Source organism: Phascolarctos cinereus, unplaced genomic scaffold (genome assembly GCF_003287225.1).
Source record: "Phascolarctos cinereus isolate Bilbo 61053 unplaced genomic scaffold, phaCin_HiC Scaffold_726;HRSCAF=1367, whole genome shotgun sequence".
NCBI classification, from domain to species: domain Eukaryota; kingdom Metazoa; phylum Chordata; class Mammalia; order Diprotodontia; family Phascolarctidae; genus Phascolarctos; species Phascolarctos cinereus.
Window position 1 is genome coordinate 45,629,585 of NW_027556098.1, and position 23,631 is coordinate 45,653,215.

Here is a 23,631-nt window from a genome sequence, read left to right on the forward strand (position 1 = left end):
CATAGTGAGTCATTTTTCCAATTCAAGTAGGCATAAAAAGACAGGTCTGTGGACAGTGGAGATAGGGTCTGGCTAGGAGCACTCAAGGAGAGTCCTCCACTGTGCTCCAGAGTGAAGGTTCCAGACCCATACCAAGGCTCCACCTTGTGCAAGGTGTGGGAATAGATGATAACTGGCAGTTCTGGCAGCTACCACCCAGTTCCGGGTCACAGATACATGGCAAACTGAGGAGGGGACCTGAGCCTAGGGGTGACTGTCCAGGGTGAGAAGCTGTAGTGGCTCCTATCTGATGTATCAAGCAAAGAGAAAGTTCAGATGTGGGTCATATCCCAGGAGCAGAGCAAGGTCTCAGTTCCAACTTCCAGCCCAATCTGAAGCCTGCAAAGGAATAACCAGGGCAGGAATCCCAGACAAAAGGGATTTTGGTTGTGTAAGTGTCTACCTTTCTGTCACTCTGAACCAACAGGGGCCAACTCCAGTCTTCCTGATCTATATCTTGCCACTGGACCAGATGGCTCTGGAGGAGAGAGTGAAGCTGGTGACTTTGCACAGCCTCCCTTACTTAAATCCCATTCATTTGCAAGTCAAGATATCACCTTCCTGATGTCACTGGTCCTCTTCGAGAACGAAGGACAAACAGCAACTCTGAACCAGCAGAGCTTCCCAGGTGGCTGATAGGGGCTGAGTCCTACAGTGGCCTCCTGCTGCTCACACTCAAACCCAGATCAGAGCTAGCAAAGCTCAGACCAGGAAAGCAGCAAGCAGACTGTCCCCCACTTTGAAAACATTGAAAGCTTGTCCCTGAGCTGTCCCTAGTAACCCAGAATAACAGAATACTCGATACTCCAAGAGTACGGCAACAGGACCAGTTCAGACTCACGGGCAGAGCCTCATCTTAACATAAATTTCAAAGTCAGAAGTAGATTGAGAGAATGAGTGGGGGAAAAAAAGAATCTCACCACAAAAAGCGATCACAATGACAAGGATATCAAGACACAAACCCACCAAAGCATCCGCAAGCAAAACCCCAAAGACAAACACAGCTTAGGCAAAAATTCTAGTAGAATTCCTAGGAGAGATGAAACAGGAGTTTAAAAATGTTTTTATAAGTGAAATCAGAGTGCTGGAATTAAAAAATTGAAAAGAAATGAGAGCTACCAAAGAGAGACTTGGAAAAAGGAATCAACAGCTTAGAACAAGAGGTACAAAATCTTGCCCAAGTAATAAACCTAAAAATTATATTGGGCTAGGTAGAAGCCAATAACCCCACAAAATAAAAAGAAGTATTTAAATGAAGTCAGAAGACTTTAAAAAATAGAAGAAAATATAAAGTATCTCATAGCAAAAATGAGAAAACAGATTGAGAACAAAAATTTAAGAAGCATTGGATCGAAGCCATGAAAACCTTGAAACCTGCAAGCATGTGATCGAAAAAGAGCTTAGACATTATATTTCAAGAAATCTTAAGAGGAAACTGCCCATATATCTGAGAACCAGAGGAAAATTGGAAATAGATTTCATTGGTCACTTCCTGAAAGAAATCTCAAAATGAAAAAATCATAGCCCAAATCCAGAGCTTCTAGGTCAAAGAAAAAAAATACTGCAAGCAATCAGAAAGAAATAATTCAGGTACTTGGGAGCCACAGTCAGAATCACACATAATTTATCAGCTACCATCATAAAGAAATGGAGAGCCTGGTATATAATATTCCAGTAGGTAAAGGATATAGGCTTACAAGCCAAGGATAACTTAGCCAAAAAGAACTGAGTATAATACAAGGGGGGAAGTGGACTTTTACATGAAACAAGGACTTTCAAGCATTCCTAATGAAAAGACCAGAGCTCCTTAGGAACTTAGAAGTTAAAACACAAGAGTTAAGAGAAACAGAAAAAGGTAATCAAAAAAGAGCAATGATAAAGGACTAAATAAGGATAAATTGCTCACATTCTAATTTGGAGAGGTGATGTATGTGTCCCCTCTAAACCCTGCATCATAAAGGGTCATAGAGGAAGTAATTAGACAGAATGCTTCAAAATGGTCCTATTATTATAACAATAGAATGATGATATTGAAAGAAGAATGGAAAGGGAGAAGAAGAGGAATATGCCAGGGTGGGGAAAGGAAAAGGAAAGTGAGGAAAAATTATCTTACATTAGGATATTAATAATACATACATACTTTATATATACATATATGTATACACACATACATAGAGTAGTATGAAACATACATACATGTGTATATGTATATTTTTATATGTGTGTATATATGTCTCATTTTACACACTGAGTCCTTCAGCTCTCTATCAGGAGGTAGGTGGCATGTTTCGTCATTAGTCTTTTAAAATAATGGTTAATTATTAGGCTGATTAGAGTTCTTAGGTCTTTCAAAGCCATCTTTACAATACTGTTCTTATTACATAAATTATTCTCCTGGTTTTGCTTACTTCACTCTGTATCATTTCATATATGTCTTCCCAGTTTCTCTGAACCATCCTCTTCATCATTTCTTTCAGCACAATAGTATTCCATTACATTTATATACCATAGCTTGTTTAGCCATTCCCCAATTGATGGGTACCCCCTCAGATTCCAATTCTTTGCCACCTTAAAAAGAGCTACAAATATTTTTGTACATCCTTGGTTTAGGATTAATTCCTCCCTTAATTTACCCTATGTAAATAGGTAATACTTACACATATACATACATATACACATATATGTTTACATATAATGTGTGTATGTATGTATATATGTATATATATATACATATATTTGTTTTTAGAAATGACTAATATGGAAATTTATTTCATTTGACTATAGATATTTGCAACAGGGATTTTGTTTTCCTTTTATTCTCAATTGGGGGAAGAGAAGGAGGAGGTGGGTTTTTTGGTGATTAAAAAAAAATTTAATTTAAAATAATAAATTCTTTTAAAAGCATTAAGTCCATATGAAGGCTAAAGGGAGAACTATCTGGGGAAATAGCAAAATTTCAATATGGAAACAAACACCACAACACCTTGGGTTTTTCTGAGGTGCCTGTTCTCTTTATCCAACTTTAAATAAACCTACAGTGAAAGAATGAAATTCATGTTCCATGCTCCATCCCATCCCTCATTTTTAAAGAAAATATCATCACTTCATTACCATAATTTATATTAATGGATACGTTTTATTTCTAAGTACTTGGGAATTACAGACCCATTGATTAGAAAGGCACTTCTCATATTATCTCATCTATTCACCTACATCAAGGCAAAGATACAGCTAAACCCTCTCAAGGCAGCTGTCTGTTCTGTTCCATAAAGTCTATGTATAAATATACACATATACACATTCTTGGTAACATCCTATCCATTCTCTACACAGCCACCAGTGATTTTCCTTAAGGATGGGTTGGATCATATCACATACCCCCTCCCCCAACTCTCTCTCTCTGTCTCTGTCTGTCTGTCTGTATCTCTCTCTCTCTCTCTCTCTCTCTCTCTCTCCCTCTTTCAGTAAACTCCATTAACTCCCTATTACCTATAGGATCAAATACAAACCCTCTGCCATTTAAAGCTTTCCAAAACTAGGTTCCTTCTATCTCTCAAATCTTTTTATATGTTTATCCTCTCTACTCACTCTTGCATTCAGCTATACTGTTCAACTTATTGTTTCCCCAAAATGCTCCATTCCTTATTCACCTGACTTTTCACCAGCTATCCTCCATGCCTGCAATGGTTTCCTTTCTCACCTCACCCTGTTCGAGCTCCTGGTTTCCTCCAAAACTTGGCTCAGGAATCATCTTCTGCAGGAGGCCTTTCCTAGTCCCCACCAGCTTCAAGTTCCTTTCTTGGGTCTGTTTTGTCTGTTTTTTCTTTGCCTATATACATATATGTTGTATCCCCCATTGGAAAGTAAAGTCCTCAAATGGAAGGACTATTTTTCTCTTTATTTTTGTTTCCCCAGTGTTTGGTGCTTAATAAATGTTTGTTGATTGATCAATCCTAGTACTGTCTAACAATTATTTCTTGAATTCCTATGTAAGCAGGCAAATCCTGTGAGAACACAGGATTTTTAAAAATCACCAATTTAACTCATTTCTTATTCTCTTCTCCTCCAAACCAAAGATCTGCATTGTGTTTGTAGCATTTTAGATTCCTTCCTAATCAACAATCAATAAATTAAGCACCTACAATGCCAGGCATTGTACTTAGCTCTAGGGATAAAAAAAAGGGGGGGGGCAAATGACAGTCCTGAGGTGCTCACAACCTAATGGGAAAGACAACAAGCAAACAAATATGTACAAGTAAGCTATGTATAGGAAAAATAGGAAATAATTAAGAGGAAGGCCACTAGAATTCTGAGAAAGGCTTCTTGTAGAAGAAGAGATTTTAGTTGATCTCTAGTAGATTTTATATGACTGCCACAGTCATCACCTAACCCAGTCCTGTCAAGAGGAAACAACAGAGCCAGAAGACACCTTTTCTAACTTCTATTTAACTTCCTCTGATAGATTCATGAAGCTCTTTCTTTTAGCATTATGTTTCACTTAGAGATCCTGATAGCGAGAGACTGAGTCAGTGAACAGTGATTAAGTACATTGTTGAACTGACACACTGATTTAAAAAAAATCTACCTTTGTCCCTGGAATGTATCTAATTAGGCATAATGAATAATTATATTTGACCAGAATGGACCCTGATCTTTTCAAGATCTTTGGAATTAGGACTGAGTCCCTAGTCTTGTATTTATACGCCTATGTATTCCCCAGAACACTGGGAGATGATCTTGCATTTCTGGCTGTTCGGACATGTTATGTCCCCTTAGTATAATGTAGCTCTTTGAGAGAAAAGATTTGCTTTTACATTTTATAAATAGTACCTAGTACAGGGTCGGGCATCTAAAGGTGCTTAATAAATACTTGTTGACTGATTGGTCAGAGACGGTCTTTGACCTGATTGTTTTTATTGAGCTGGTGTATGCTATCTCTTTGCAAGCAGGAGAGGAAGAAAAGCTGACAGCTAATATTAGAAGTATACTTATCTTGGCTTGCTTTCATTTTGGTTTCTTTCCCCCTTTGAGAGTCCTTTGAGATAATACCTTGTAAGAGATGATGATGAAGAGGCTGGTGAGCGGCAAGAACAGCTGTCATCTCATCATGATCAGAAGGATGGATGTACTCATAAATACTATTGCCAGTGAGTTCCACCTGTCACAGAAGTAAAGCATCAGAGTGTGCACATGGTCTTTTTACATTATAAAAATCTCTTCAATGGAGATGGTTTGTGTAATTTTCATAGATTCATAAACCACATTACCTACAGGATTTAAGAGGAGTCTCTAGTCACAGACAGCTTTTACCACATGATAGTGTTTTCCTCAGGCATTAGTGCATACTTACACACGATAGGTTTGATGGGGATTTCTGAGTTAAGCCCAGAGGTAAGAAAATTCTTAGTATGGAGAAAGGGGATGTACAAAAATGAATGCAATTCTTCTAACTTGTCCATAAATACAAATGTTTTCTGTGGACTCTATAATCACTTTTTCTTTCTGATGAGAGCCCTAAAATCTAAGGTTTAGCATTGTCCTAGACATCTCAATCATCAAGCTCTCAGAAAAAGATGAAAATACACATTTTTTCATTGGGAACTTAAGAAAACATTAGGGAAGTTCCATAATGAACATCCAATGTACAAACTACCAATTCATCTGAATGCCAATTAAGGAACTGAATAAGCATGTAGAACTAAGACCAGGACTCATTCAGAAGGATTTAATGCAGACTTCTGCTTCTCTAAGGAATTTTTCTTTCTTTTGCACTGAACCATGGCCCATAGGCACACCCAAGCCTCTTTTATCTTATGTTGCCAGAAGTGTGTCACTGTTCTGTCCAATCAAATAACAACAGTGTTAATTCCATTGTTCTGAACTGATTGGAGTGTACCTGGACATTTGCAGGTCCTTTCTGTTTTGAGTCCATTCTAAGAATGGCTTTATAGCCACCATAAAATCTTGTAATCATTTTCTCTGCCAAATGCCAGAATAGTCTGTTTGCTAACGTTGTTTTCCAATAATTGGCCATTAGCTATTTCCAGCTGTGCTGAATGTGCAGATATAACCTACACTAGAAACTTCATCAAAACAAGAAGTTACTGCCTGGGCAAGGTTACACTGCACTGTGTTCCTTACAGTAACTCTTAATCGACAGGACAGAACTGAAGTCCAACATAGCTTAATTTTTGGCCAATGAAGCTGTAAGTTGTAGCAATTTTACACCCGTCTGGCAAAGATGATAAATGAGGAAAATGATAAATGGGAGGGATACACTGTTGATGAAGCTGTGAATTGGTCCAGATATTCTGGAAAGTAATTTGGACCTATACTTAAAAAGTTACCACACTGCTTATGCCCTTTGACCTGGCTATACCACTACAAGGTCTATACCCCAAAGAAATCAAAGAAAGAGGAAAAGAATCTTAATGTACAAAAATATTAACAGCAGCTTTTTTGTATTAGCCAAAAATTAGAAGCTAAAGGGGTATCCTCCTATTGAGGAATGGCTAAACAAATTCTGGTATACGAATGTAATGGAATATTACTGTGCCATGAGAAATGATGAAATAGTTTCAGAGGAAACTCAGAACACCTTTATGAATTGATGAAGTGAAATGAACAGGGCAGTGAAAATAATTTATACAGTGACAACAGGGTTACTCATTTCTTCACCAGAGCATTCAAATCCTGGGTAACAGAGACCAGAAAGGCAGGGGAAAGGTGAATTAACTTTACCTATTGCACTCCTTTAGCCAATTTATCCACTTGATAAAATGTAAGAATTGCATTGTTATTCTCAAATATATTTAGTTGTCTAGCCTGCAAAATAACCTCGTTCATAGCATGGCTTTTACAATTCTATTTTCTGATAGTTTGTGGAATGTTTCTTCTTAATACTATGCAAACAGAGCAACAGAAAGAATTGGATTACAGAAATATAACCCTTACGAGGACCTACCCCATCCCCCATATCCTTAACCTGTTTTTCCACTGATGTACCAACATTTACCCACATTAAGAGCCTAGGCCTATTTTTTCCTTCTAAATGAAATACAACAAATTTATATTAACTATTTAACTTAATAATGTATATTTTAATAGACATTTGGCCAAATCAGAACATTTTCCCCCTTAAGGAGAGGAATAATCATAATCATTATTATTTAAGCTTAATGGACTTGAATGGGAGACATTAGATTAAGAAAGAGTAATAATATGAATGAATAAAGATAGTTTTCTTTAAAATAATCCATAGAAAGAACAAACATACAAAAAAACTCAAAGTGAATATAAGGAAGTTATAAAGATCAATCACGGTGCTGTAAAAAAATCAATAAAACTTATTTAAATTTTTTTAAATTTAGAATTTAAAATTCTTCACTTAAAAAAGAAAACAGATTTATTAAAATGTTTATAACTTTTTACTAGCCATAATTTTCTCATGTACAAAAATATACTTTGTATTGTTATATTCTGAATACATGGCTGTATTTTTATGTTAGTTAATTTAATATAGCTATGTTTTTAATTTTTGAAAGAAATGTGACTCATAACAAAAAATTATTGTTTCCATAAAAAAGACCTATTTGTAACATTTTGATATCCATAAACACAAGATGAATTACTTTCCTACTAAGAGCTTTTAAAAATAGTTAATCGAATAGCTTTTCTTCTTATGAAGAAAATTGTAAATTTGGAACTTAGTTAATATATTCTGGGTCATGTTTGGGAAGGAGAAATCAATCTGGTACACTTAAAGCACAGATTGTTTTGCTTTGGGTAATTTTGAAAACTAAACATTTATAAATTATATGGTTTAGTTTACAGATCTTAAGTCCAATGTACAAATAAAAATAAAACTTTATTTTCCCTAACGTACCATTGAAAGTGAAAGTATTTGGCTATGGTTCCATCTAGCCAATGGTTTAAAAAAACAGTTGTGCTTATTCTAATGATTTTAAATATCAGTCTTCATGTGTCATAAAATTATCATAAACACATAAAACCTTTTTATATACATATAATATAAGTAATACAATTAAAGATCTATATCAGTTTGAAAAGGTGTTTTACTGAATACAATTCTGTGAGAAAATGTAAATTATAAAGACCCTTTAAAAATTGCTGGGGGAAAGATGCACAAAGAATATAGAATATATTCCTCAACATGGAATAGATACATGGTTTCTTTTTTCCTTCAAATGTAACTTAATTACATTAGCAAAATGACCGTGAAACGAAATCTAAATTTATACTGTAAAACATTCCTGGTGCCCATTTACCCCCTGAAGGAAAAAATAAACTACACCTGGCTTTTCCAGTTCAGAAGCTTGAGTTGTGTGCACAGAACTTATGCTAAAGGGACCTGCCATTCTGGATAGCTCACTGTAGGTTTTTGGTATCAAAGTTTGACAATGGGATTATTTTTGTTTACTAATTTAAATACAAAAGCAATCTTAGCCATATGGAGTAAATTGCTCTTTCCCAAGGTCATAAGAAATGTCTTTTTAAAAAGGACTTCAATTTTTGGTAAAAAGAAACTGTGTCTACCTCTTCAAGATAATTTTTATCTGAAAAATTTGGAGAGCCTTCTCTTTTTCCTGGCCAATAACTGCCTTAATTTTTTGATCAAGTAGTATATAACCTTTTTTTAAAATCATATTTCAAGACTATTTTCAAAAAAACTACAAACTATGAAAAAGTATTTTTAAAGTTATAATATATAATATAGTGATAACATATAATATAATATAATGTTATAGAGTAATAATTATCACTCAAAGGTCCTTTTCAATAAATTAGCTTATCAAAATACTCTTTTTTCTTTCACAAACATTTTCCCTCTGATAGTGGATAGTATTTGATGAATATTTATATAGAGTATAGGACAGTGATTTAATTCATGCAGGATTGTTATGTTGACTTTAAGTGGTGTTGCTTCTCCAATCAGTAAAACAACTGGTCTCAAAATACATAGAACCAACTTCACTGATTTTTTTCCCTCCCTTACCACATAGCTAGGTAACTAGATGTTTGATTAGCATGACAATTCAACCAAAATAGTCTAACTAGGGGTCATTGAAGACAAAGCCTACTGCTTCTACTGTGGAAGGACACATAGATAGAAAATTTTGAAGAAATTGAAGAGTTTGATTAAAGGAGATTTTTTTTAATCATCAAGCAGGGATATTTGTAAATAGAAAGCAAACGGAGCTTCAGATATTGACCAAATGTTCTAATATGTGAAAATGTTTAAGAAAAAAATAAAGAAGTGATATCAAGCTTGAGAGCATGAGAATGTCCAAAGTGTGTGTGTGTGTGTGTGTGTGTGTGTGTGTGTGTGTGTGAGAGAGAGAGAGAGAGAGAGAGAGAGAGAGAGAGAGAGAGAGAGAGAGAGAAACAGAAACAGACAGACTGAGAAGAGAGAGACAGAGGGAAGCGGGTATTATTATCCATTTGACTTTCTAGTCAATGACATTTTTCCCATTTAAGAAAAAAAATGTGGAAATGAAATTCACATTTTGAATATTGGCTAGATTTCCTTAGGATGAGTTACTATAAATAAGAGTTAGTTTTAAAGAAATATTTGTTATGGGTCATCTAGAGAAACCATTATGCTAGACTCTAAAAATAATAACAAAGAGTTCATACCTATCTTAAAGTATTTTACAGCTAAATACAGATAGTCAGACAATCCATTTGAAAAGAAAAAAATCAGTCAATTCATTAGTTGCTTTGTCTACACAAGGGAAAATGTTTTAAAAATTGAATATTTAAGAACTGAATTAATTTAACCAGATACTTGTTTTGTAACTTGTATACAGTATCACAAGAGTTCTTGTTTTTGTCAGTCGTGACATACACTTTCATATTTTCTCCATATTCCAAGGAAATAGTTTACTGATTAACTGCATAGATCATAGATCCATGGAAATAGTGTATTTTATTCTACTCACATCAGTCATACATGAAACAAAAACAGACATACATTTCTGTGTATGAATATATTTGTGGAAGTGTACATGTTTTTTCTAAAGTTGACTGAAAATATATTCAGCACAATAATGATAAATTATTTCTAGAGACATTTATGGTATTGGATTGGTCATAAACACTGAATTGACTGGTCATTTAACTGGTCTGATTTTTTTCCCCTGACAAAAAGACATTTGTTGTGAATTGACTCAACTGATTAGTAATCTTGGTACTGTGTAGATGGTGTATATAGAAAGCAATATATTTTATGCACCTAGAGGGTATTAAATAAATACAGATTGAATGAGTGAATGAAAGAAAGGAAAGAAGGAAGGAAGAAGAAAGGAGGGAAAGAAAGGAAGAGAAAGAATGGAATTAAGGCAGGAAGAAAGGAATGAAGGAAGGAAGGAAGAAAGAGAGAAAGAAAGAAAGAAAGAAAGAAAGAAATAGAAATAGAAATAGAAATAGAAATAGAAACAGAAATAGAAATAGAAATAAAGAAATCCTAAGTGACCAAGAGACCTTCCACTGGGATTGAAAGAGAAAACTCCTAAAGAAGTATTCTCTGTCTTAGGTGAAGTAGAAAGTGCTGAATAATTAAAACTAGGGCCCAGTATAAATTCAAAAAGTCACACTTTGGTGCTTACAGAGATCATAACCTTTTCCTATTTAAAAAGTAATATTCTGGGGTATTATACCAAAGTGTTATATTATACCGAAGTTAGAAATATTAGCATCAAAGTGAAGCAGCAACAATGAGGAAAGCACCATTTTGGAAAGGAAACAGAAACTTAAAACAATTTCCACATTTCAAAGTGCTTTATAAGTAGAATGCACATCCACAAACACATTTATACAAAAAAGGATACACGTACAAATAAGTTGAAAATTTTTAAATAGCAATTTTTGAAGTATATTGACATAGGAGGAAAAGGAATATGAACAACTAGATATGAACAACTATGTCAAGGGTTTTTTTCAAGTTGGTACTTTTCCAATTAGGAAATTCAAGTCACATTAATTGACATCTTTTATTTTGGTTTAACTGCATTTATAAATTGATACAATGTTGGTAGGTCTTCTAGCTTCTTAGGTTTATTTTAGCAACCTAATTTTCTTTTTCGTTTCTTGCCATTGCTTCACAAGGCATACTGCTTTTAAAATTTTGCAACTACTTATCATTTTGAGTAACTTTCCTTCCTCATGTTATGAAAAACACATGATTTTCATGATGATTATTCATGACAGTTAAATCATAGTATTATGAAAAGCAAGGGACTGGTTGGATCCTCCTGGCCAGAGTAAGCTATAATCTCCAGACAGAAGGGTAAGTCACAAATTGAACTGGACATTGACCCTAGAATATGTTAAACTATTGCTTAGCAGTAAGAGACTTCATTTTCCATGTAGTTACACTTTCCCAAGAAAGACAATATTTCTAAATATTCTGAAGCTAGTTCACTTCTTGCTGGGCAAAACAGTAGTAAACTGAATTTTACGACTTTCTATCACAAGCACATAAAATGCTTCACTGAAAAGACCACTGAACTAGGGGAAAAAACACGGGAAAAATTATCCTAAATTCCATGTGAACACTCATAAATCTACCCCTCCATTTTTTTTTATTTCTCTCTCAAAAGCACATTTACCATAAGACTCATGTTCCACTTCAAACTTTTCTCTCTTTCATGGCAACTCACAGTATTGCATGCAATCCAGAAAGTAAGGACTCAAAATCTCCCCTTTGTAATTTTTTTTTCCAGAGGTGTATAGCATTACCATATAAGCAGTCAGTTAAAGTTTCATACTGAATTTCAATACATGATTGAGTTTTGCAAGGATATGCTGGTATTAACCTCAAAGGAAAAAGAAAATAAAATATAATAGAAGAAAGGGTATATAGTATCTCACCCACCCCCATACAAAATAATTGTACAAAAGTAAATAAGGAGATTGTTCATAGAAAAAGAGCGGAAAGTTACACTTACCGATTTATGTGTTAGGGAATATTGTCAAAATTCATAGAGACGATAAATTTAATTTTTAGATGAACATGGAATTACTCCTACCTGAGATAAGCCTAGATGTACAGAGGCTGTTTCAGATATATACATTATTTTGCCATCAGATGCTACCACAAAAACAAATCCATCCAACGTCTGTAAAAGAGAAAGATTCAGGGTAAAAATCTAACAGCAACTTAGGTACTTAAAGTTTATATAATCAGTTACATATATTTCTTAAATGTAAACCAGAACATTTGTTGGTGTTGAACATACCATCATATGAAATTGTTATGATCCTTCCTCTTGAGTGGTATACTTTCTGAAAAAATGATTTTAAAACATTCTTGAATCTGCACTCACTGAATTTGTGCTTAATATTAGTGCATACTAATGCACTTTGCACAGAAGTAATAGCTTTGCTGCTTCTATTGATTTTTTAAAAAATCATCTACCACAAACCCTGAGAAATGTCATAAGGGAAATCTAGGATCATAAAGACAATTTTATGTCATAATTGGTAGAGATAATTTGTACCACTTTGGCATACATTTAATTTTCAAGCATTCCCTAAATAGTGCTTGATGGCTATTTGTTACCCATTCTTCAAAAAAAAAAGGTTTTTTCAAAAATTAAATAATGAAATTATTTTTTAAAAAATTCTCTTAAATAATGAAGATGATTTTTTTAATGTGATGTCTGCTGAATAATTATTGAAGGTTGAAATGTAAAAAGTAATAAATGCAAAATTGGGAGTGAAAAATGACTATTTCTGGAAAAGACTAAACAAATGATATTTCAAAAATCAAAGATTAGACAGTTATCACTTCCTTCCCAAAAACCATTTCATGAAAAATTATTGAAGTTTATCACAGAGAAATAAAAATACAATTACATATGTGAAGAATGGGGGAAATGACATTTTGAAAAGAGAAATAATTTCTTAAGTACAAAGAATATATAATTGTCTTTATTTGTCCATTTGCATTTCATACTTCTGAACCAAAATTAAAAGAATAAATGTTTTTCTTTAAGAGTGGTACATTCTACCCTTTAATTAAAAAAAAATTCCAAATCAATTTGTGACCTACAAATTCTACTTTTACAATATGTAATTGAAACCATATTGTGGTTTGGCTTTTACCTCTATTTTGGAATATTAATAAAAAATTAGTAGCAGTATTGACATTTGAAAGGAATAATTATATTCTGTTCTCTCAAATACAGTTTGGCTTGAAATACTTTGTCAATTAGCCTATTATAGAGTTGACATTAACACTTCCATCATAAATACCTTCTAAGATGAACCTTGGCATTCCAAAATATTGAAATAATTTTAAAATAAAGTAAGAAAAATGTTGATGGATTTCTTTGCATAATTTTAAAATAATTGCTTTGAGAAAAATTCAGTGAGAAAATAGTACGTAGATTATTTTGTAGATAGAAACAAAAATGATTGTTATTCAAATTCTCAAAGCTTGTAGTAATAATCAAATATAAATTTTAAAGACTGGTGTTGGTTTGTATGCTTACAAATCTCAGAATTATATAATTCACTGATTGTACAATTATTCCATTTTCACCATAATCATTTTATCTTTAACTGAGTGCAACTGTTTACTTATTAAGTTTTCATTAAAATTCATAGCATTTTGCCCTTGTTAGTGACATTTATAATATGCACAAGAATAAAAATGTTGAAAATACAGTGTATGTATTTTAAAGTGAGCTAATAATGAGTCGTGTGGAAGGGAGGAGATGTGGAATGGCTCCAAGATAACCATTACCTAGTCCTGCCTAAATACATATTTACTTAATGCAATAAATACTATGAGTTTCGAATCTTTCCATGAAATTATCCCTTCCTCTTACACAAATTGAAAACAAATAAAACAAGGGTACCAAGTGCAAAAAAACTTTTTAGGATCTGCTTTTTCAAGGGTCAGGATTGTTGCCTGTCTGCCTGAGCACCTGAAGTCAAAACTATCCCATCAAACACTGGCATTTGGGTTCTTATTCTATGTTTTTGTGTCTTATGTTTAATAAGATATAAGGAAACCTAATTTGCTCTTATTCCAAGTTTCCTGAGATTTGGTAGCTACTATTTCACTTTCAATAGTTAATATGTATATATGTGTATGTGTACATGCATGTGTGGACATACTTCAAAGTATAGAACAGCATGTAAAAGCAAAATATAAACTAGTCTTTTGAAAACATTTTAAAATAGAATATACAAATTACGGGTTCAGAGACATCTAAATCAAGCTGTTCATAACATTATAAGAAAATCTTTTTAAATATTGAGACATCCACATGTATGAAAATGCCAATGTTTTAAAATTTTCTCCTTGTCTTGGGAGAAGAAAAAATGTCCCACTCACCATTCTTCACAAATTAATTGGATCTCTTAGATCAATGTCACTTAATTTGGGGAAAATTACAGGTTTTAGAGCCAAACATAACATAGCATAGGGTAGCATGGTTGGTTATCCCTTAACTCCTGGAGCCAGAGAAGATTCCAAAGAAGAACTGAACTGCAAGTGAGGTGTTCTGCAGGAAGGCTACAAGTCTCTAAGGCTAAAGTCAAACAAAAAATTATCCCAACAGATTGGCTCTGTCAGATATCTTCATTAAAACAAAACAAATAAACCCTGGGATTGAATCTTAGATTTGTTATCTCTGTGACCTTGAGCACATTAACCTTTCAGAACAGCCTCTGAAAAAGGGGGTGAATAATTCTTGTACTATATAACTCACCACTAAGTGAAGAAAGCACTTTCAAACACTTAAAGGCCTAAAGAAATGTGAATTGTTACATTATTAATCTGAATCTGCTTTCTTAATCTGTCTAATGATTGGGTTTAATAGATAATCACTAACTCTAAAATTCCAAGGTCATAAAGAATCATGAATCCTTTACTGAATCCTCCCTGAGCCTGTTTTTCTTTCGTAAAATGAAAGTGCTTGCAGTACTTCACTTCAAGGGCTGTTGCAAGGCATATATGAGATGATGTAAAGTTCAGAGTTGTAGAAACATCAGTTCTTGCGGTTATTACTACTGTAGCTCCATGCCTCTCCCTTGCTGCTCCCTCTCCTACACATGCATACTCACCGTATGCTTTCAAACTTCAGTACCTAATTGTGGAACATAACTAATGATTTATTCTAATATCGTAAATGTTTCTGCCTTGGAAGGCAGTGTGTGGGGTTTTAAGTGTACTGGGCTTAGTACAAGCACAAGTACAAGTGTACTTGGTCTGACCCTCACAGAGGAAGTCCCTGCCAACTTAAAGTGCCACTAGCCCCTTTGTATGACATTGCTGCAAGCCCTTCACTAAAATGGCTGGTCAAAACATTCTGGGAAGCAATTTGGAACTATACTCAACTAGGCCAGTACCTCAAAGAGATCAAGCAAAGAGGAAAAGGACCCATATGTATATAGGTATACATATACATACATATTCATGGACATATATTTCCTCCCCTTTTCAGTTTCCTTTTGTGTATAGATTGTAAACTCCTTGAGGGCAGGAACTGATTTTCTTTTTTGTATTTGCATACCTGGTACTTAGTACATACCTGGCACTTGGTAGACAATAAATATTTATTGACTGATATATATTTACATGCACACACACACATGTATAGATATGTATGTATACTTATATACACATGCACACACATAAAACATACATGTGTACATACACATTATTTTAAAAAGCACATGTGTGCACATACATACATACACACATGCTTTTTTTGTAGTAGCAGAGCTCTAAGAAGGTACCCATCAATGAGAGAATAGTTGAACAAATTGTGGGACATGAATGTAATGGAATATTATTTCATAGCAAGATAATGGTGGCATAGTAGACAAAGAACTGACCTTGGAGCCAAGATCTGGTTTTGACGGAGTGGCTATATGACCCTGGGCAAGTTATTTAACCTCTCAGTGTTTTAGGATAAGACTGTAAGTTATGGAAAAGATGTACCCCTGCATTGGTAGAGGTGCTTTCCTCACCTGGGAGTTCCCTATATTGATGAAATCACAGAAATTATTAAAGAGCTTTTTAAAGTATTTATTATCTCTCTCTCATTGCACCCTCATTTGAATAATTAGAAATGAAAAGTAAAACCATTATAACATATATGCATAGTCCAATTACAACAAAAAAACCTCCCACCTGTCCAAAAAGGTATGTCTCATTCTGTATTTTTAAGTCCATCACCTCTTTGTCAAAAAGTCTTTCAAAGTTGCTTTTCTCCATAATATTGTAATGGGCTAAATTATTCTCCTTTCTCTGATCACTCCACTATGCATCATTTTATAGAGGTCTTTCTAGTTTTCAGTGAAACTGTCTATTTTATTATATATGCCATTATAGTCATAGACCAAGATTTGTTTAGACATTCACCTATAGGAAACTACCCCCTTAGTTTGCTGTTTTAGGTTGCTACGAAAAGAGCTGCTATGAATTTTTTTTTGTTTTCTTGTCCTCTTTTATTTTATCTCTTTGGAGGTATAGACCTAGCAGTGATATCACTGGATTAAAAGGTATGCTCAGTTTAGTAAATTTGGGGGCTTAGTTTCAAATTGCTTTCCAGAATGACTGGACCAATTCACGGTTCCAACAATAGAGCATAAGTGTCCCTCCAACACTTGCTATCTTTCATCATCTTTCCCAGTCTGGTAAGGGTGAGGCAGAATCTGAAAGTTATTTTGATGTGCATTTCTCTAATTATTAGTGATTTAGAGTATTTCTTCATGTAGTTATTGATTCTTTCGAAAAATGTTTATTCATTTCTGAAGGGCTAGTTTCAAGACCAACCTGGTAAGACTTGTAACAATTGATGAAGAGTGAAATGAGCAGAACCTGGAGAGCAATTTTTATAATACTAACAAATTGTAAATTTGTATATAAAATTGTAAATAAAAACAAAACAACTAAGAAAAACTTAAGGACTCTCATCAATGAGAGTCCAAGCAAGATTACAGATGTCTGATAATGAAATAAACACACTACCCACCTTCCTGACAGAGAGGTAAAGAATTCATGGTGCAGAATATCACATAACATTTTCATTTCATGGACAATGTTGGGATTTGACATTGCATATTTGAAACAAAAATGTTGTTTTTCTTTCCTTTTGTTTTTGAGGGGAATTTGGGAGGGTGGAGGGGGAATAGCGATAGGGTTAACAAAATAAAAAAAGAAAAGTAAGAAAGGAAGGTCATTGAAGCATTTTAAAACTGCAAAGAACAGAAGGAAGGTCAGTGGGAAACACTGACACCGCACTGAAAATAACAGGTTGAATTTGTCATATACTAAAAAGCTAATGGTAAGAAATACAGATTTGTGGTTTCCTTGCAATCACCCACTTTGTATATAGAAATATTCCTCTTATTTATTAATTTCACTTTTGTATTTTTATTTTGTTAAGTTCAGAATAAAAATAACATAAAATGGCAGGTCAACTGCTTCCCGAAGTAGATGGAAGCTGATGGCCTTACAAAGCAGCTTGCCCCCTGAGGCTCTCTCTTTGAGGCAGAGAACTGTTGCTGGAAGATGCTGGATTTGAAATCCTCAAAGACAGGCAAACACATTGGGTGGAGACCAATACTCACATTGATAACTAACATTCACACCCTTCACCCAAACAGCACCTCTCATGCCAGGTGCAAGCGAGCTCTACCTGCAGCAAGTGAGATCCCAGTTCTTTAGCCACATTGTCCAGTGATCCAGTCTGACTCGGTTGTCCCCAGGCGTCTCCCAAACCTGAAAATCAGGGAAAGGAATAACAAAATTCAGATCGTGAAGAAGCCCAAGACTATACACGGACGTTGCCAAAATTCTTGCAGTCTTTATATTGAAGCACAGGAAGTGAGTCCCTGAGCCACAAACAGAGCCACCCTGGGTTTCTAAATCTGAAAATGAAACAATTTGAGTGGAGACAGCTGGCCTCCAGAGGCTGCTTCCCACACCAGTTGGGTGGTCGTCTTCCTAGGGCCCCAGCTCCCACCCCTAGGAAAGGCTAAAAAGAAAAAAGAATTAAAGTATATTCTATTGCCTTTAATTTGGGGTGGTGATGATGGAATAGTGAGTCTCTTGCTACATCTCTGTTCTTCCTCCGCTCCCTAGCTCTGACCACCGTTATCAGAGCCAGGGAAAGCAGACCATGGATCTTTCGCAGGCTTTTTCACAGATCTGAAGCTGTAGTTTTATGGGAAGGGTGTGTGTGTGTGTGTGTGTGTGTGTGTGTGTGTGTGTGTGTGTGTGTGTGTGTGTGTTTGACATTAAATATTTCCTAAAAGAGTTCACTTCCCTCTTGCCCACTGTCTCAGTTTTTCTGCTTGGGACTTTGATTTCTTCAAAGAAAGAAAAATCCTAGGCAGCAAGAGCGCAGCACTCCTTCCGGAAAGCATTTCCCAGGAATTAAAAGTGGACTTTTCTTTCCAGTTTAAATTCCCTTCTAAATCCCACCCCCAGCCATCAACGGGAACCCTGTCCTCTCGGACACAGTGCCAACTTTATATTGCAGTTTTCCATTTCAGAGGAAACGATTGCCCACTGCTATTGATTTCTTTGCCAGAAACTCACTGCTTGGGGGCAAAGGATTTCGCGGCCACAGCGGTCAACATAACTCTCACACGCCTCCCTCTTACTACTACTAGGACCAGTACTAATGACTATGCTTTTGGTACCTCCTCCGCGGGTTCGTCTGCCCCAACAGTTCATCCCTCGGTCAAAGACAATAGTCACTTTCTGCACTAGCCAAGTTTGTGGCAGTAGGGGATGAGGATGGATGGCAGAAGTGGGTGGAGAACTTGGAAATAAAAAAAGGAGTTTTCAAAGAATACAACCAAAACATGGGGAACCATCAGAGAATCTTGAGCCACAAAACTAGAAAACTTGACTGGGTTTGTGGGTGAAGGGAGTGGAGATAGAGGGAAGGGAAGAAAAGGGAGGAGAGAGAGATGGGGTGGGGAGAAAGGGAGACAGAAAAAAGGGGGAGGGAGAGGGAGAAGGGTGAGGAAGAGATGGGAAGGAAGGAAGAGAGGACTGACAGATGAAGTCAGGAAAAGAGAGGAAGAGAAAGGGGAGGTATAGAGAACTCATCAATCAGCTAATATCTCTGGCTAGTATCTGGCTAGTATAGGACCACCTTAACCACTCCCATTAATCTAATTTGCTAGAAGCAAAACTCTATTCTTCCCTCTTGGATCTCCAAAGGCCCCCTCTCTTGCAAAAAGCTCACCAAAGGAAAAAAAATGCATTTTTGCCTTATACTAATCCTGCGTAGCTACCTTTTCTCTTTCCCCAATTGCCAAGTACCAGCGGCCTTGTAAAGAACTTTAGGTTTTTCTTTGAACTGCCCCAAGAGAGAAGCCAAAGAGTTTCAAATATCAGCTCTTGAAAACAGGATGAAGTTGCAAACTCCATGCAAATGAGATGGGGAGGCTAAGGGCAGGGATCTGAAATAAGGGACCTGACTAAGGATGTGTCTTCCATTTTCCTCAACTGAGCATGGACAAATCGCAGGTATCAAACAAGAATGAGGCAAGATAGGTCTTTGTAGCAGTCCAGTATCTGGCCAGAGTGAAGTCGCAGCAAAAGAAAAGTTTGTGAACTGGATGGTTTCTTCTGGCATTTTGGTTATCTATCAAGGAAGAAAGAGCTCATTCCTCAAACCCTTGTCTCAAATTATAGCTTGCTCCCAAGCCTACTTGACTCTATTTCCAGAAATGGTACATTGCCACCCATCCATACCCCTTCTTCCAGAAAAAGATAGGAGAGTCATTTCAAGCAGAACCTATGTTGAGAATTTAGGCACACCAATTGGGCTGAAAGAACCCAAATTGAAAGGCTTTTCAGGTCTTGGTTGGGGAGAGGAATGAGCTTGTGGGTGCTACATAAATGCCTCCTCAACTGCATTTTCTCTGGATCTCTACCCTAAGCTATTACTGCAGATCCAACTTGCTTCCCTTCCCTTGGTGCGTTCAGTGACCCTGTGGACCACAGTGTGCCAATACTGTCCATGGAGTTTTCTTGGCAAAGAAACTGAAGTGGTTAGCTATTTCCTTCTCCAGTGGATTAAGGCAAAGGTTAAATGACTTGCCCAGGATCACACAGCTAGCAAGTGTCTGAAGCTAGAGTTGAACTTAGGTCTACCTGACTCCAGGCCCAGCGCTCTATCCGCTGGAACCACCTAGCTGCCTCAAAAAAAAAAAAAGATAAAACTATTCTCTCTAAGAGCATGTTGCAGTTAAGTTGTGTCTGATTCTATGTGACCTCATAGTCCAGGGGATTTTCTTGACAAAGATACTGGAGTGGTTTGCCATTTCCTTCTCCAGCTCATTTTTACAGATAAGGAACTGAGACAACCTGGGGGGTTTAGTGACTTGCCCGGGGTCATACAGCTAGTATGTGTCTGAGGTCAAATTTGAACTCAGATCTTCCTGGCTCCAAACCTGGTGCTCTATCAACTGCACCACCTAGCTGCTTCTACCCTACTGTGCTCCAGAGTGGTTGTGTAGATGTCTTCCAATTTAAAAAAAAATCAACTTCTTTTATGGAGTTATTTCAAAGTTGGAAAACAGCTGAGGGTTCAGGGAGTAGGGACAGGCACTAGATCAGGTGGAGTTTGGGCCTGTCTAAAAAATACTGGCGAGTGGCATTGCCTCTTTTTATTGCTTCACCCCAAGCTCCCAGCCTTCCTCAAAATTCAACCAATTGATCAATAAAATTTTATGAAGTGCCCACTATGTGCCAGGCACTGTGCTAAGTTTCTACTAAATTCTCTATACAATTACTAGACTATTTTCTTTTCCTGGAGAGGAGAGTGTCTTTCAGGCATCCTGAATTTAATAACTCAGAGGATTAGGGGAAAGTTTTGAAGAGGCCCCATTGCCTTGAGTAAGTAAGAGGCAAACTTGCCAGGGGTTGAAATGAAAAAAAAATCTGGATGCTATTCAGCAAATAGGAATATTTAGGCACTTATCCAGATTAAAAAAAAACAACATAATTTGGTTTGGCTTATTTTAGGTTAAATTCAAACTAATGTGGGATTTTGCTTTTTAAAATTTTGTTGTTCAGTGAAATGAAATGTTGGTTTGAATGATCTGGGCTATTTCCTCAATTTGGATGAGGGGCTTTTGTAGGGGGACACCAGACTCCTGTTTGAAAGCATCTTTTCTGGATGTAGCCAGGAAGAATCAGGGATAACTTTCCAGCAGTCTGGCCCGAAGCATCTTGGAGCTGCTCTCTTGTCTGTAAGCTGGTTTTCTTGTTGATGGGTTGGACCAAATAAAGGGACTGTCTGAAAACCTTTCCCAGACTTCAGCATCTGAACATGGCAGCTGATTCAGTAGTCAGAAAACCAGAAGAGGATTATAGGAGGTCTCCCGCATTTTGGAATTTAGCAACTCTTCAATTAAGATGATACTTCCTTCTACTTCTTTCTAATGTTGCCATATTGGGGCTAATAGACATTAATATATGGTATCTCCAGAAATGATATTCCTGAAGTTTAGAAATTAGGGAGCTACCAATCCCCCTTTCTCCCTCTCTGTAATCCTAGCAGGGCAATTGGTCAGTGTTCAGTAGGATTTTTAAAAAATCAGAGGTCTCTAATAGTTTATCTGCATTCATTGCTGAAGACCTTTTGATTATGCCTCCTTCTTGCTTGCCATATAGGGCTGGCAGCTGAATGGATAGCCCGAGGAAATGTTATCTCCTTCCTAATTATTGCTCGTCATAATTAGAGCTATACTACCAATCATTTAGTACTAGTACCTCTTGTTGGCCTGTCTCTTGATGCTTTATTCCTCCACCTGCAATTAGAAGGTCATTAATTATTGTAGCACCCCTGTGGGCTGGAGGCCAGCTGGCATGAACTTTATTTGACAGAAAAATGGAAAAAGCTAGAACTTTAATACTCCAGGATTTCTCTAGAGTCAACTAGCAACTTAGAGAATATGGTATGAAAAATGAAATATGAAGCCTGGTAAATTTGGTTAAAAACAAACTTCCCTCCTCTCATCCCTTCTCTTTTTTCCCTATCCTCTATTAAACCTTAAGATTTGCAGTTTCTGGGAAAGATGTATTAAACAACTGGGCGTTGTAATGCCTATAACAAATAGATGGACTCTGGGTTGCTAATGTGGATGAGAATTCTCTTTTAAGAATATAGTATTGTAATACAAATGTCAAAAAATGGAAAGGAGAGAAAGTGGAATCACTTTGTTTTGAGGTTTCTTCTCTTGTATTCTCTTGTATATGTTCTGTTGTACATTATTAATTATCTTTTTAAAAAATTTTAATAACATCCTTCCATGAATTCTGAAGACTTTCCTTAATGGTTCCTAGAAGACTTCATTAAACCAAGACTGAGGCAGCCAATCACCCTTGGATGAAAACTATCACTGAATTCTTTTCTGTAAAATGTGTACACCTCTCCTACAAATTAGTGACTACAGGTTACTTTCAGTAAAATCTAACATCATCAGAATTCCTATTACATTTAGCACCAGAGCCCAAGTTCTTTGTAAGAGTGGTTTCTAAACATTGCAAGTGAAATGGAAAATGAAGATAATTATATGAACAATTTAGGCAAAAAGAAAAAAAAAGCTTAACCCACACCTTTGTTCCAATTGTCATGATACTTCAGATGAAAGTGGGCTTATTTTCGAGCATAAATTATTTGTATTTCCCTGTGCTCTCCAATGTCTTTCCAAAGAGAACTGATTGGAATTTACATTGGTTTTTATCTTCTAGTGAATCCTTTCCTTTTCACATGGGTCTGTGTCCTAGATATAATTCCACTGGGCACTAACCCTGGTGTTGGAGACAGGGGAGAGCAGGACACTACATATTGGATGAAAAGATCATTGATTTATGGCTGACGTCATCTAGTCCAACCCCTTCAAGTTATAGATGAGAAAACCTCAGCCTAAGAGTGCTTAAGGTCACAATAACAATAAAGAGCAGACATGTGAATTGAACTGGGATCCTCTGATTCTAAATTCATTGCTTGCTCTCTCCCGCATAGATAGATATTATATATACAGCATATATAGATATTGCATATCTATATATGTTGCATATTTACACACAGAGACATGTATGTTGCATATCTATAGATATCTGTTGTGTATATAGATATATGCTGCATACACACAAGTAGATATATACACACATTAGATACACAGATATATACATAAATATACATACCTGTGTGTATATACACAGATATACATGTGTTGCACATATATACACACGTGTTGTATATATAGACGTATGCTGTATATACAAGACACACATATATTTCTATGTATAGATATATGTCCCACATGCATGCATAGACATATATCCATATATTGCATATATGGATATATGTTGCATATATACATAGGTGCATATACATGTACATGTTACACATATACACACATATATGTTGCAGTGTGTGTATATATATATGTGTGTGTGTATGTGTGTGTATATATATATATATATATACATGATTTTAAAATGACTGCACATCTTTCTCCAAGCATTTATTCCCACAACATGCCTTTTATTCTTACCCCAGAGCCCCTGGACAAGTT

The 23,631-nt window shown here is 35.8% G+C and overlaps 1 protein-coding gene across 1 annotated transcript in view; it reads right to left on the reverse strand.

Moving 5' to 3' along the window:
• Window positions 1-23,631, reverse strand: part of SIM2 (SIM bHLH transcription factor 2) — a 75,106-nt gene that overhangs the window by 38,106 nt on the left and 13,369 nt on the right. The window contains exons 2-4 of the mRNA XM_020996068.2: window positions 17,721-17,803; window positions 12,090-12,179; window positions 5,089-5,197 (exon numbers count right to left, since the gene is read on the reverse strand). Of these exons, the coding sequence (XP_020851727.1) occupies window positions 5,089-5,197; window positions 12,090-12,179; window positions 17,721-17,803 (282 nt within the window). The remainder of the gene's footprint in view (window positions 1-5,088; window positions 5,198-12,089; window positions 12,180-17,720; window positions 17,804-23,631) is intronic.